Raw genomic sequence first — 16,002 nt, forward strand, 5'->3', positions numbered from 1 at the left:
TCTCAGTCTCAGGATTCTGTCACACAACATGTGCCCAAGCCAAGTAGTCTCAGATCTGCTGCCTGAATGACAAACAGGAGACCCAAAACGTAACATTCCTGGAATATTGTATTACTTTCTGGGACTCCACGGGAGAGAAGGAGGTTTTTCCTTTCTAGCCATAGCTGTTTATATAAATGTCAGTATTTGCAGATGTATAGCATCGATAAGTACTATCTAATTTTTATTATTGTGTTGTTTTATGATGCTGTTGTTGTCACCACACGGGGTAGCAGGCACGTGGGCAGACAGTTTGGACACCCAACTTTTGTGAACACGAGAACAAGGTGACGTGAAATTTTCAAACGGATACCGTAACATCTGTGGTATCATAGGTGTGCATCTACCAAAAATCTTGGATGAGTTTGAATCTTGCTCAAGTTTTCTGAAAATCTTGTGAATGTGGTAACTCGAGAAGTAACTCACCGAGGATTTTCACATTTATACGATGGAGTACATACATTTGCAGCAATAGGAGGCTGATGGACAGCACTGGTGGCTAAACAGCCAATTTTTAGAACATTTCCTGCTTCACTATCTCCAACTTGGCAAAAACCTTTATGGTACAGTTTGAACATATAGAATCAGTGCTGTGAAATTTTAGCTGTGTATTGTGTATCCAGCCCTTCCACTTATCCTGATAAGGATAAGTGGAAGAGGATGGATGGATATCAGTATGGTATATGGAGATTTTATAGCAGCCATTATTATGTTCAAAGTTTCCTACCATAAATGTTTTTGGAAATCGGAGATGTTCATGAAGAAGGCTTGATGGATTTAAGGTGGAATGACAAATTTGCTTCACAGTTCAAATCAGGCGTGAAAGTTTCTTTAGCATCATCATGCAAAAATGGCGCCCCCTGTCTACTTGTTAGCTGAGCAAGCAACAAGTCTAAAAACTGTGATGAATTATAGACTTTTACAACATCTGTAATGATGACTGAACATTCGTTTACTATGGCTATAATCAGGTCAGATTTTCAGTGCTGTATTTGCTTTCTTTATGAATCCTTTTGTGGCTGCAATAGTATTCAAAGTTTTGGCCTTCAGGAAACAACTGCCTCTGCTGCTACAGGCTTTTTGTGTACAATCTTGAAAAAGTGAAATGTTCACAAAATAAACTGCATTTCGTGGTTGGTTGGTGTTTTTTTTTGTTTTGTTTTTTACTAGGACAGCAGGCATTTCTGTGGAGCAGCGAGTCTTTTTATTTTCACTTCATTCAAGTCCAATAATGGCAGGTCAACGTGTGTGTCCTTGTGGAGAACAGTCCTTTCTAAGGGAATACTGATGAAAAGTATATCTGCATACTCTCAGTCACCAGGCACCTTTATGCCCTTAGTTAGCAAGTAACCTTGAGAGATATTTATCCACGATGTATTCTTCCACCTGCCTCATTCTTTTTTCTTTTTTTTTAACTCTGTCTCAAACTGTAAATAGCTAAATTTTAAAAGGGTACAATCTGACAGGATCCCTATTGAACGTACAAAGGGTCATTTCATGGTTTCTTCTTTGGTAGACCAAATGAGCTAAAAGACTGATACAAAGAGTGATTATGTTGGTCAGAATAGGTTCTGGTTAAATATTTTATTAAAGACAGTGAGCCCTATCAGTATCAAGGCCATGAATGGCAATCAGAGGGCTGATGAAAGCAGCTACTAGCAAATTTAGGGGTTCGAATGCCAGTCACATCCGTAACCATGTATTCATTCATGTTCGCCACTACCAACCCTAATAGGTTTACTCATATCTTTCTTTTTGTGTGAAGTTTAATTAATTAAATACACACACAGTCAAAAGTTTGGCCACACACATCAAGGAAGTATCTCAACTAAGGACAAAACTAGAAATGGCTTATTTAGTGTCCAAAGTGGATTTTTGGTATTTGAGTTATTTTTTTATAGATGCGATTGAGAGAAGCAGCTTCTGGCCAACAAACCAGACATAGTTGTGTTTAACAAGGAGCTAAAGTCCAGATTGTTTGACCTTTACTCACCAATAATTGCAATTTACAGCCCCCTACATAGTAAGAACAAGACACTTGGAACACATTAATAGAGGTCAATTGCTTGTGTTCAGCAATGTAGGTGAAAAAAAAAAGAGACCGATGCAGGGATGGGGAGGGCGGCCGAGACTAAACACTGCAAACTGAATTATCCACTCGAGGGCATCTCTCATGGCATTTCACGAGAAGAGCAGGGAGGGGTTTTGGTAATTTAAACCATTCCTAGTGCATCTACAGCGCCTCTGCTTCTAGACAGTCTCCTTTGATTGGAAACCTATAAAATATTAAAAGCATTGCACCATTTAGTCAGCTAATCATCATTATGTTCATGCTGTACCCAACATTTTTCAGCTGTTTGATGGCGTCTGTCCATTTTGGGCTTATTTTGGTTTTTTTATAACAACATAATGTAATTTGCTCCGTCTGCGTAACCTTCATCAGGAGTTTTGTGCAAATTAAATTGTCTTGGGCCATTAACTTTGGTTTATGACACTGACAGATGTTGTATTGCTGGTAATTGGACTGATATGCAATAAATCCTGAGCATTTTTCTTTTAATGAAAGTTTTACTTTTCATCTGTCAGCCTGTAAATACAAATTTGGTGACTGACGTGCTAATCAGGCTTGAAGCAGCCAGCCAAGGCAGATGATCTTCTCTGTAATAAACCCATTTGTCATTTAAGTTGTCCTTTGATCTTGTGGGTAATTGCTTCCTATGTGTCGCGCATCACCGCAAGTTTTCGTTGAATAACAGAAAACTAAGTGCATGTTCACGTGAGTCACAATTATAAGGATTCTGTGTTTGAAACGTTGACATTCAGACTCACATAAGCGCTGATTGGCATTTCAAAGACCTTAATTAGCCTGATTAATGTAGTTCTGAGTGTCTTTATAGGATGCACCTCTTGACACCTTTGTTCTATTGCAATCAAGGATCAACTCTACAGCAGATTTGTTGTAAATCCACGCGACCATCTGAGTGTTATATAAACAAGGCTTCAACGTGTGACTGAAATCAAGAAAGAGCTGTGAATGCTGACTCCCAATCCTTCTCTACCAACCCTACCTATTCTTTATGATCGTAGTCAAAGATAGGGTTAAAATCTGCTGCCATATGCCATAATTAGGAGTATCATTTAAGCCATATCAGGAAGGATGAGGGCTGCGGTCGACCCTGCCACTATGAAATGGATGAATAATGAAAAATAAGAGGGAACAATGAAGAAGCCGAATGTTAATGAGGAAACCCTCCCTTCCTACTTTTACACGTCCTCACGCCTTGCTGATTGCTGGACAAGGTTTCCTCAAAGTTTTTTGTTTCAGGAAAAGTCACAAGAATAGCCACAGTCAAAGAGAAGGGTGTCTGGCGCTGTGGGGCAATCCACCAAGTAATTAAAGCCAGCCTGCGGTCAAAAAGTACTTAAACAAGTCTCCCAGCCATGTTTGGAAGCAACACTTGTAGGCAGGTTGAAAGATTGTAATCCCAGTGTGCATGTCGGTGTTTCTTAAAAAAGGGATTCTTTGAGTTCTTCTGAGTTTTTTATTTATTTATGTGCTAAACTTTTAATAATTGCAATTCCACCAAATTCTATTGGGTTCAGCTCTGGCTCGGGAGGTGCACCAATCTGGAGGTTGGTAGTTAGACCCTCGGCTGAAAACCAATCAGTCCATCTGTTTCTGGTAATTAAAGGGCTTTGCAGTAAACACATAGAATTCAAATGAATCCTGTGTTAATGGGTGGATGTGGCCTGCAGTGTGAAAGTACTTTGAGTGGTGAAAAAGAAGTGCTGTCTAATGTTTGTTATCCTCTGTTAAACAGATAAAATTGAGAATGGAGACGTCTACCAGAGAAGGAAAGGACTTCCTTCGAGCAACTCGGATGGACATGAAACAGGAAGTAAACAACAGGAAGTGGCTGAACAGAGAGGCAGCAGCTGGCGGCGAGTTCTTCTCCTCATCCTAGCCATCACTATCCACAACATCCCGGGTGAGTACAAACCACAGGACATGAAGTTTTGCTTGGGAACGTAAATTGAATTCAAACAATACGGCTTCTTTTTTAATGATCAAGAGTGTTTTTCTTTGTTGTGGGGCAAAAACACATTTTAGCTATAACCTTCCATCAATGTAAACAGACTGAATGCCTGCAGTCACTGATAAATACTCTTCGCCTTTATTGTGGTTTATATCTGCAAAACGGTTGTTATTTTTTTCCCTCCACAACAAAGACGACGACTATGTATCGGTTATTTCTTTTCTAGGGGTGTTAAATTGAATTCAAATAAGCAGTCTTCTTCTTTATCAGTTCGTGCCAGCACTATGTCTGTTTTTCTCTTTTTGCTACAACTGTGCATCCAATACATTGTTTAAGATCTGGAACTTAATTGAATACCCAGAATACAATCTTTGCTTTTCATTGAGTGACTGTTACAGTCATTTTTGTGGCTCTGGTTTGAGTTCCTGAATGAATATGTGCCTGCAGGAATATGTATGTGAACAACATCAGCTGTGACCTGGAAGCAAAGCTTTCTGTAACAGGCAGCGCAGCACCTAGAAGCTTCTGCTCAGGTTTTCTTGTTGACTCTAAGTGATGAAAAAATATTTTATTATGATGATGAAATGTTTTCCCAAATCATGAGCAATAGTTGCACCACAGAACTTTTACAGGGCTGACTAAGCACCCGCTAATGATGCTAATGATAAACGATAGTTAAGGGCAGTAATAAATTTGGGTTCATGTTGCTCTTGACCTTGCTGTCAACACAGCTTGAAAACTTTGTCTAAAATTCATTTGGCAGTTTGATTTAACTTGGACTTTTCAGTATGGCAACGATATTATTTGGTTGTTTCAACAGTCCACCAGTTTAGTAAAGACTGAAATAAATAAATAGTTATTGGATATGGATATTTTGGCGTGCTTTCAGAAGACTTCACTTGTAATGCCACCGGGATGGTTGAAAAACAATGCTGTTTAATTTGAAACATCTTGATCGTCGCATTCATGCCAACTTTGAATTTTAGGCGACATGATACAAAGATACTAATGTATCATGGTATTAGCCTGCTAGTAGTAGCATATGGCAGCATATAGTCCAGCTTCACTGGTTGTTGTATTAGTGGCACCATTGAGCCTTTTTTTAAGTGTAGCCAGTGACTGAAAAGTTCTTCAGTTGTTTGGGTCATGACTAAATAATTACTATATAGCAGCATGCTAATCTAAGTGGTAAACTTTATCAGCACAATTAATCATTGTCCAATACTGTGATCATCCACAGCGGATTAACGTAATCACATGACATTTTTAGCTAATACAGTAATATAATGAATTACTGGAATAAATGCAGTCATTATATACAATCATGTTACCTGCACTATAAAGTTTTTTCATTTATCTGTCAGATGATTGGACAGAAAGAAAAAAACAAAAACAAAAAGCAAACATCAAATGTGCCTTTTTCTTCTGACACTAGAAAATGTAAACTTTGAAAAGTAATTCTACTGTGCTGCTAACATCTTTTTTTTACATGCAGCTCTGTGTTAAATACAAAGCTAGCAAAGAATCCAGGGTGATGTTAAAGCTGAGTGTATGCTAACCAGAACCTGGTCAGATTTCCAAAGCAAAGCCGTTCCTTCCTTTAAAGGACCTTGAAAAGCTTATCCACGCATTTATTACATCCAGCTTGGACTACTGTAACTCCCTCTACTCGGGCCTCCAACACTCCTCTCCAGTTAATTCAAAATGCAGCTGCGCGTCTTTTAACAGGTACGAGAATTCATGAACACATAACTCCAATTTTAGCCAAATTACATTGGCTCCCTGTTAAATATCGTATAGATTTTAAAATTCTTTTGTTCACTTTTAATATTTTGAATAATTTAGCGCCCAGTTATCTTTCTGATTTACTCCATTCATACAATCCCAACAGAGCACTTAGATCGTCCAACCACAGGCTCCTAGCACAACCTAGGACTCGAATGAAGTCGAGAGGCGACCGGGCCTTTGCATCCGTGGCACCCAGACTCTGGAATAACTGCTGAGTCTATCCAGTCTTTTAAATTACGTCTTAAAACTTATTTTTTTACTTTGGCTTTTGATTCTGTCTAGTTGGCTGTTTTAGCTTGTTGCGTTGTTACCTATTGTTTGTTGTCCTCTTTTATTGTTTGTTTTAACTGTCTCATGTTTTTATTGACTGTGAAGCACTATGGTCAACACTGTTGTTTTAATATGTGCTATATAAATAAATTTTGATTTGATTTGATTTGATCTTCAACAGGCAATGCTGAAGATCATTGAATAACTCGTTAGTACTTTATGTTACTGTATTGAGTAACAATGACAAGCAGTCAGGCCTGTAACACCGCAGCCTCCATTTCTACCTGTAAATGTTTCTAGAATGGCTCTGGTAACTTTGAAGTGTTTTGTTCTCAAATTTGCTTTATGGTTTTGTGTTCATGCATAACAGAAAGATGTTGTGTTCCTTCTTTAGTATAGGGATTTGTGTTGGTGTGTGTGTGACTGTAACCTCGTAAGTGGTAGCATTGTGACAGTGCATTTCAGTTCACGTAACGGAGTAACATGACAGTAGTATAGGGAGTAGTGTAATGAAATATTTTCACCAGTGGGTAATTAAGTAACAAACTACATTACTTTTTACAAAAGCTAGAATAATGTGCAGTACACTGATGTATTCATTTTTGTATTGTTTTTTCTTTTTTGTAACGACCTCAGCATCGATTGTTAGGAACTCTGCTAAATATTTAAAGTTTATACTTTACATTCGATCAAGAAGAAAAAATCGCTAGTCCACGTCCACTGAGCCAACAATCCCTATTTACAGACATGATTTAACAGTCCACTCACGTGTTGCACTCTGAACATGTGTAAGTAAACTTTGGAAGAGGCACCCGGTCCATTTGTGTCAATATAACACTTATTCATTTATCTATCGGCATCTAAACTGAATAATAAACAGTTGGTGTAGGATGCACTGCTGTACAATTTATTGGCCCCTTTGTTGTTATATTAACTTACCCAAAAAACTAAAATGTCAATGAATGAAAAGGAAAGAAAATCATGGCTCTTGTGATTGATAATATCACTTCAATACACTTGTGTTGCTACTCTAGCTCGTATTGAGACATTACTGTCACTGCCTAAGAATTGATTAATGCGTTCACTGGCAAAACACTTAATTGTGTTTGTCCTAAAGGTGGAATCACTGTTCCCCCCCTTCCAGCTCTTTGTATTGAAGTAGAGACCATTGTTTGCGAGGTAGCAGAAGAAACTCCACAGACATAAGAAGATGAAGTGAATGCACTACTCAGCAGCCTTGTCAGACCAAACTCATGGTTGTCTGTTTGTGGTGTGAACTGTGCATCAATACAAATAAAAAATAAGAATAGTTCATACATCAGACACTCATTTAAACAACAACCATATGATGATCAATATAAAGTGTGCATGTCTGTCTGTGTCAGAGAGCAGGAGAGTCGTTTAGGGATGCCAGCAAGCTGTAAATGTTACACGAGGTGTAGCAGTAAACCATGTATGTATAGTCACTCTGAATTTACAATTCACCCACCTGCTGCTGAGCTCCACAGAATACCAACAATGCAGCTTTTTTTTTAAAGCTCATTACACAAAAGCCTGTTTCCCAGCTCAGGCTGTTTTGTAGTGCGTCAGCCGGAACGCTCATTGAATGTACATATTGATTTTCTTTCTCGCTTCAAATAAGTTGTTGGAATAGTAATGATGAAAAAAAAAAAATCAGTCAAATAGACAGGTTTGCTCTGCAAGAGGCCTTGCACTATTAAACACTACTCAGAGGTCAACAAGTCACAGTTTTGTCAAGTCCAATAAGCTAATTAAGTTAATAACCTGTCAGTCATACATCAGAGAGAAACGGCGGTAAATGTGTGCCTTTTGTCCCCCCCCCCCACCCACCCACCCATCAGCCACTATGTAAAAACTTAAGTCAAGATAAGGTTCATACTTAAAAAGAAAAGAATGGTAAAGTAATTAACAGCAGGGTCGGTAACTGAATTAACTAAGTAATAGTTAATTCAGTTATTAATTAACTGCTGTTTGTTTATAATCTGCTTGTGAATTTTGTGTTGTCAGCATAAATAATCTTAACTCCCAGCACTCATTCCCTTTTGTTTTTCTCATAAAAGCAGAGGCCATATTTACTTTATTATTTTAATTGACTTGTGACATTGCTGAAGAGGAATGTGAGGTGCTTGCGGGGTACAATAAAGTGCCAGTAATCGTAGCACTTTTTAAGCTTCCAGAGCTGAACTATTTTGCCACAAACTGAACTCAAAACGCAAAAACTAAATACAAAAAGAATACAGCTTGTAAAACAAAATAGCTCATGCTCGTGTTTAGACTCTTCATTTCAAATTAGCTTACGCAACAGTGATTTTTATTTACACTACCGGTCCCTGAAAAAAGCCTTTTTGTATAATTCTGATTTTTTTTTTGAGGGGGAGCAGTTTGGGGGAACAACTTGAATTGCATTAAATAACTGGAAAAATTGGGGCATTTTAACATTTTGACCGGTGGTGTAAATCTCCAACTGTATTTCACATGTTTATATTTCAGTATAAGTTTGTCTGTTTTAAAGCAAAAAAAAAAAGAAAAAGGAAAAAATCATTAGAGAAAACATTTTTTCTTATTTTGATAGATCCAGTTCCTGGTTAGTAATGCTAACACTACCACTAATATTAAATTTCAGAAAGACCTTTATCCACATAGATTGAAATAGTAATGTGTATGTGTTAGTCCCCATGGGCACTGTGTAGGGACGGTACCTTGCTCAGGGCTACCTCAGCCGTTCAGTGGATTCAAACCCCTGACCTTCCGATCATGGGGCCACCACTCTACCCATGGAGCTATCCCTGCCCTTTATTTATTTTTTTTTCATTTTTAAATAATGTATCTCTCTCAATATACGTATAGATATATGGTCATGTGACATGTGCCACTGATTTCAGGTTTACTGCTTCTTCGGGAGTTGACAATATAGAGGCAAATGTTAGATTAGGTTCTTCTTTCAAACTACTTTCCAAATATAACATTTAAAATTATAATTATAACGGCAGTACAAAGTACAAAAACAGTTTCCATGTTTGCTGATATTGGTTGAGACATCATAGCAAATAAACTCACTAAGTAGGCTACCATAATTGCAACTTTCTGGATGGATGAGACATAAAAAAGAGCATGTGATGAATATGCAAGTTGATTTTACTTTCTAACTTGTTGAGTGAGTATCTCCATGTTATCTATAAGTAATGCAGACACATGAAAAATTGACTTTAGTGGTTTTACTATTATGTATTAAACTGCTGTCAGATTGCTGCTTCATTTTTAAAGTGACACAATATTAATTGTTTAGCGAACAGACATGAATTTGAACATTAGAACATTTGCAGTCTGAAAGTGTATTTGAGGAAAAACTCAGATCGGTTTAGATATTTGTCAGTGGTTTCGTGTCTTGAATGAACGCTTATTTCTTTTAAATGTAGGGCAGCAATAGTAAATCAAATAATTTATATTCTCTCTTTTATCTATATTTAAAGTGAAAGTAAAAATGCACTGAGTGTCAATCAGTGCTACATGCTTTTTTAAAATCAACTTTGGGGAATCATACAGCAGAGCTGACAGGTTTATTAAAATACATTTCTTTCATCACAGTTAAAACATTAATGTCTTGGAAGTCCTCAACAGAATTATAAATAAACTATAATTCAAAAGTCCATGCATATTTGCCCTTTGATGAGATATCCACTCTAACTATTAAATGTTAAAATTGCTTACCTTGGATTTGAAAGGATTTGAAAATGAGAGTTTTATATAAAAACACAGCAGAAATTCTCGAATAATGTTACTTCACCTCTTTACTGTGGTTATAACAGCCTGTTACCAAAGGTCTCAGGTGACTTCCTTGTGCTCGTCCTGTGTTTGAGAGTTCTTATATATGAAAATGTGGAAACATAGAATAGAATTGTGAGCTGAACGCTGAGATGTGGGCAAGCAATGATTTGCTCAAATTAAAGTGTGTAATTAATAAGAATGAGCTCACTTGCTTGGATGATTTTCTGCTTCAGGCTTGATTGATTTCTATTTGTCTATTTGTAACAATAATGTCACCAGTTGAACTCTGTGTGAAATGATTGTTTCTTAAATGGTTCATAAGACACAAAATTAGGAACCAGTGTGCTGTGGAGTATTTACTGCACTGGAAAAATTATGTGACGGTCCACAAGAAGGTTGCTGGTTTGAGTCCAGGGATAGATACAAACACTTTGTTACAACAAAGAAGCCAAAAGTACCTTTTTTTATTAATAACATCAAAGAAAGAGCACATAAAACTAGCAATATGTACTTTGCTCCTTTTAAGATTTTTTTATTCTTATTATTATTTTTAATAAACTAGCAGTGTTTATCCTGTTTAAAAGGCCCACTGGTGTTATGGGTAATTTTGCAGTCCTAAATTGCAATAAGAGGGACCTGTTTGCTTCTTTGAAGTGCTTCTTCACCAACTAATCATGCAATTTAACATCGACTACAAACACTGAAGGCTTTGCGCTATAATAACCTCATCATTTGATTCAGACTGATGAAAGAAAACTATTTTACATAAAACTCTAATACTGAGCAGTAATTTGTCACATTTTATGTGGAAAAAAATCTGCTTTTCACTGAGTGCCTTTCTCAACGGTGCAAAAAATTTACTTATTTTTCATGTTGATGCCCGTCTTTACCTGTAGGAAGGGAGGCTATCAGTATGCGGCGTGAACCTTTCCTTGAATAACACAAACAGCAGCTGCAAAATGGAGTGTACTGATCTTCAAAGAGGCTCTGAAGACGCAGCAGAGGCTGAGTCGGAGACGTATGGCCACCTTTTCTTGCCACCATTAGCGTTCCTCCCTGTTAGTGTGATGGATGGAGCTCACTGATTGCTAGTACTAGCAGCTGGGTTAGGAAAAAAGTCAACCAGGAAAAGAAAATTGGATTAAGTGCTAACGGTGGTTAGCACTCTTGCGTCACAGGAAGAAGGTCCTGAGTTCAATTCCACCATCTTGCCGGGGTCTTTCTGGGTGGAGTTTGCATGTTCTCACTGTGTTTGTGTGGGTTCTCTCCAGGTACTCCAGCTTCCTCCCACAGTCCAATGACATGCAGTTAGTGGGGATACGTTAAATGGAAACTCTAAATTGCCCATAGGTGTGAATGTGAGTGGTTGTCTATGTCTTTGCCCTGCGACAGACTGGCGACCTGTCCAGGGTGTACCCTGCCTCTCGCTCTAAGACAGCGGGAGAAGTGGAAGAGAATGGATGGATGATTACATTCCCTATAAGGTTAACTCTTATGTTGCTTTTAGTACATTTTTACTAATGGAGATAAAGAGCCTCAACAGCCATAAGCTGTCCCTGTAATCAATAATAATCACAGCATGCAAATTTCCAAAATTAAAAAAACATATATATATCAAAACATAGGTCTGGGATTTCCTCTGTCTGCCCAGTAATTATCCATTAATTATCCATAATTACAGTAAATATACAGTATTTATCCAGGATTTGTTGGCATTCTTCTAAAGACATAAATTATGGATGTATGTACATTGTATTACTTTTTTCTCTATAATCTAGATCCAGACTAACTGATTGGCTAACATAAAATCGGTTCAAAATTTTTTGAAGGATTCATTTATCATTTAAAAAAGAAATAAAGCCACTTTTAAGCATCTCTTGGTATAGTAAGCTTCTGTGGCATAAGGATTTGCTGCTTGTGTGCATCATGGGTAATTGTAAACAGATTAGTTGTTGATTATGTCAGATAAGATGCTTTGTTGGCCTGTACTGTAATTTCTCACATCATAGATTCAGTATTTCCATCAGCACAGCCGTCATTTCACACATAAATGGGCTGCTATGAGTAACTGTTTTTCCAGTCACTTCCACATTTTGTTAACTTTAGTAACTCGCCAAAAGAAAAGGGAAAGACTGCACCGTTTGTGCTGGTTTAAGGTTTTTATATTTTAAAATGTTCAATTAAGTTTGAGTGACACTTAATATTAAAAGAACAGCCAAGCAAAAGGAAATTAAAGAAAGGTTACTCAGAGCTCTCATGTTAGACTGATTCAATGAGTGCTATGTTAATGTGCATGCTCCCTAAATTAGCAAAGCAACAGTTGAGGCAGTTTTGAGTTTATATGCTGATTCAGTGAAAAACAAAAAGAAGCTAATCAGAAGAGAGTAGCTGATGACTAATGTTTGTTCAAACATAGTCTTTCTAAACCTGTTTGAGGTAAATACAGACCCTCAGGCACTATGTGAGAATTTGTTATGCACAATCGTTTAAAGTTCAGTGCATTTTACAACAGAACTTTCATCAAGGCCGCTGTTTGTCTAGTTTCTTCCAGGCCTTTGGAGTCACTTTAAATACAAAAGTTGCCACCAATTGTGTGTCTTTTGATGCTAAGTATTACAAGGTACTAAATCATGGTTTTCATCAAGCAGTTTGCATTTTGTGATGCAGCAGGATATAGCAAATTTGAAATGTCGCTTTGTTGTTCGTGTAAAGGCGAGGATTGAAAGAAGAAAAAAAAGACGCAGCTTGACTTTGATGTCATTGGAATAAACTTCTCACCGGGAAATAATGTAAAAAAAAAAAAATAGCACAGTGGGAAAAGTAGTGTGTCCGTGGGTGAGGAGTGGAGATTAAATGAAGGTGCAATGAAAGGAAGTGGCTGCTGTGACAATGGCCTGTCAGCAGCAGTATTGTCACTGTCGCTTAAAAGAGCATAAAACATTAGGTAGGAATTGGATAGAGCTGGTTGCTGAGCCAATGCAGACACACACAAACATACACAACTGCAACCCCAACCCCTGGGCCACGGACCGGTACCGGTCTGTGAGTCGTTTGGTACCGGGCCACGATAGTTGAGACTCGGGTGTGAAATTTATGGTTTTCAGGGTTTTTTTATTATATATTTTCATGTACTTTATATTTGTTTTTTTGTGTGTCTTACTTTGAAAGAAATATTTACACGTTACCATAGTGACCAGAGAGCATTAAGGGGCAGAGAGGAGGATGTTACTGTCAATGTTGTTGGTGCATTTCAGGAGGACGCTGCTAATAAAGTTACACAATTACACAGTGAATTTGGGTTTATTATTATATTTACAAAATACCACAGTTTTTTTCTTGGTCCTTTATTTTATTTTGTTGTATTTATTTCCGGTCCGTGAAAATATTGTCTGACATTAAACCGGTCCGTGGCTCGAAAAAGGTTGGGGACCGCTGCTCTAGCTACCCTAGCTACATTAACAATCTCGTCCAGTTTTTAAAGTTCTCTACTGAAGTTTGTTTAAGCTGTTAAAGTTTTTCATATTATGTTACATATTATGTTAATATACAGCACCTTATTTTATGTATAATATGTCTTATGTATACAATACTACAATGTTTTAAATAGTTTAGCATATGAACGATTAGCCCCATAAGCTAAAATCTAAGGCTTCAGATCACTTTCTCACAGTAAACATGTGTCCAACCAGCTTGGTCTTAAAACCTTCTGTTTAGAAAGGACAGCCAATCAGGTTTAACCTCCTGAGACCCGAACTCTTTCATGGCATGCATTTTAAATTTCTCTTTGCAATTTGTGCTGACTGGGACCTGATGAATGTAAAAACAAAGAATTATCTTTTTATCTGATTTTGCTCTACAAGAGCCTGATATCCACATATGAAGACATTCGTTTTAAATTTCGATAAAACAGTGGCAGTATAATGTCCTCGTAAGTGGGATATCAGGTCCTTGTAGAGCAAAGTTTAGCATTGTGGTCTAGGCAACCCAAAATGTGATGTCCATATATGTGGACACCAGGTCCTAGGAGGTTAAAGTCACTAATTTTAGCTATCAGATGACACAAATAAGTGATCCTAAAGTATAACCCCATGTCCAAAACATCTATTTAATCAATTTCTTGAATTAAAAGTGAATAATTAAACTGCACTTTGTATTGCAAAATGGGTAGCAAGTCACTGTAGTCAGGTCTACCATGAGATCAACAGGAAAGGGAAAAGAATAAGCAGTAGAGAAGCAGATGTGGGTAAGACTGTTCCAGTGAACCGGACCGCACACAATGACTAAATCACCTAGAAAATGATCTTTAGAGCCATTAGAACCAAATATAGAAGCCACATTTGACATTTTTAAAGAAAGGAACAGAATGAGTCAACATTGGACTCGCACCTATCTGTCCACTCACAAAGAAGCTAACTGTGTGGCACAAATGTATCATAGCTGCACATAATGGCTTTCCACACACATCTGTGTAAATGCAGTGGGTGAGAGGGAATGAGACTCTGGGATGTTTATTTCCAACTTCCAGCAGGAAGAGAAAGGATATATCAGCAGAGAGCCAAGAAACCAAGATATTTAAGGTCAGCGTAATGATTTATTGGTCAGTATTTAACAAAAAGCCTCAGAAATGATCATGCTTGAATGTGGTGAGTACTTTTGACATATAGAAAACAAACACATAAAAATGTAAAATATCATGTTACGTTTGACCTCTGACCTCTCCTTAGAGGTCCATAGATTGATCTGAAGGTCAACCTGATAATGCCACACAAAGCTATTTGACGCTATGTTTCTTACTGCCATCGTTTGTATTGACAACATTGAGGCATTTAGGAAATGATATATGAGGATTCTAAACATCACATTACTTTTGACCTCTGACCTCTCCTTCAAAGTCAAATAAGGTCAAACTTTCATGAAAAAAGTCTTATCTTTAAAGCCATGGTTAAAACTCTTCTGCCTTTGTATTGGCAATAAATAGCATTTTATTGATTTTATTTGACCCAATTTTTACATTTCACGTCCACCTTTCTTTAAAGTTAAACCCAGAACGTGTCTCTAAAGGAAGTGCTGTCATGAGAAAGAGAATGAGCTGCCTACATAGTGAGAAATATACTGTAGTATAATGTTATGTAATAAGCTCAAGTTATACATATCCAGTTATTTAATACCCCCATTATTCATTACCTACTCCTACATAGTGTTTGTGTAATCATAGTAAACGTATGTAAGCGTACCCTTATCTAAATTTCACTGCACTAGAAAACCTCTTCAATTATATTCTAAAAGAACAAAGCAAAAAACAAAAATAATATATTCGAAATATAATATTATTTCTTGAAAATGTAAATACATTTTAATTTTTTTTCTATTCTTTTTTTAAATGTAATTCGTTTTTTCTGTCACCAATTAACTTCAAAAAATGATTGAAGTAAAGCAGACACGTTGGGGTTTTTTAAAATGAGAGTTGGCATCTTTAAAGGAAGGAGGCAGGAAACCGAAAGGCTGAACCAAGGGCCAGTAAGAGATAAATAGGAGTCATATTAAACTGTGGATCACTCAAAGCCACTCTAACAGAGTCCAGTGATAAAATTATGGAGGTGGAAACGAGCATAGTAATGGTTTGGTTTTTAACAAAAGCTCTGTGGCACAGTAAGAACATATTGTGACTTTATGGCCTTTGTCCAGGTTCCTTGTTTAACTGTTTTTCAGCAGTATGATTGTAACACCATAGAGTGAGAAATTGTCTGTATGAACAGTTTGACTGCTCGTTCTCATAGTTTCTCTATTTAAAACTCTGTTCTCTGAATTTAAACTGAGGGGAGGAACGCCGTGTTTCCAGAAAATATTCCCTCCTTTAGTGTTCGATGGCAGTGGTGGAGAGTGTGAGCTGACACAGAATGGTGACTGTAAAGGCCATAGCATATGATTCACAATTTCCATGGTGATCGAGGTTGGTGACCTATTGTTTTCTGTGCACGGCAAAAGATTTCAATGAAGAATAAATAAAAAACTCAATAAAATAAAACAGTGCAGTTTATTCCTACTCAGCCTTTCTTCTAAGACTTGATTTGTGGAGGACGTC

At 37.2% G+C, this 16,002-nt stretch overlaps 1 protein-coding gene across 2 annotated transcripts in view; it reads left to right on the top strand.

The window, feature by feature from the left end:
* The window catches only part of slc39a11 (solute carrier family 39, member 11), a 169,203-nt gene that overhangs the window by 147,179 nt on the left and 6,022 nt on the right, over positions 1–16,002 (top strand). For both annotated transcript variants that reach the window (XM_085283799.1, XM_085283800.1), the window contains exon 6: positions 3,861–4,028. In XM_085283799.1, coding sequence (XP_085139925.1) covers positions 3,861–4,028 — 168 coding nt within the window. The remainder of the gene's footprint in view (positions 1–3,860; positions 4,029–16,002) is intronic.

Source organism: Mchenga conophoros, linkage group LG8, assembly GCF_057382185.1.
Source record: "Mchenga conophoros isolate Kocher_MC1m ecotype Shallow Benthic linkage group LG8, M_conophoros_male_GT1.1, whole genome shotgun sequence".
NCBI lineage: Eukaryota > Metazoa > Chordata > Actinopteri > Cichliformes > Cichlidae > Mchenga > Mchenga conophoros.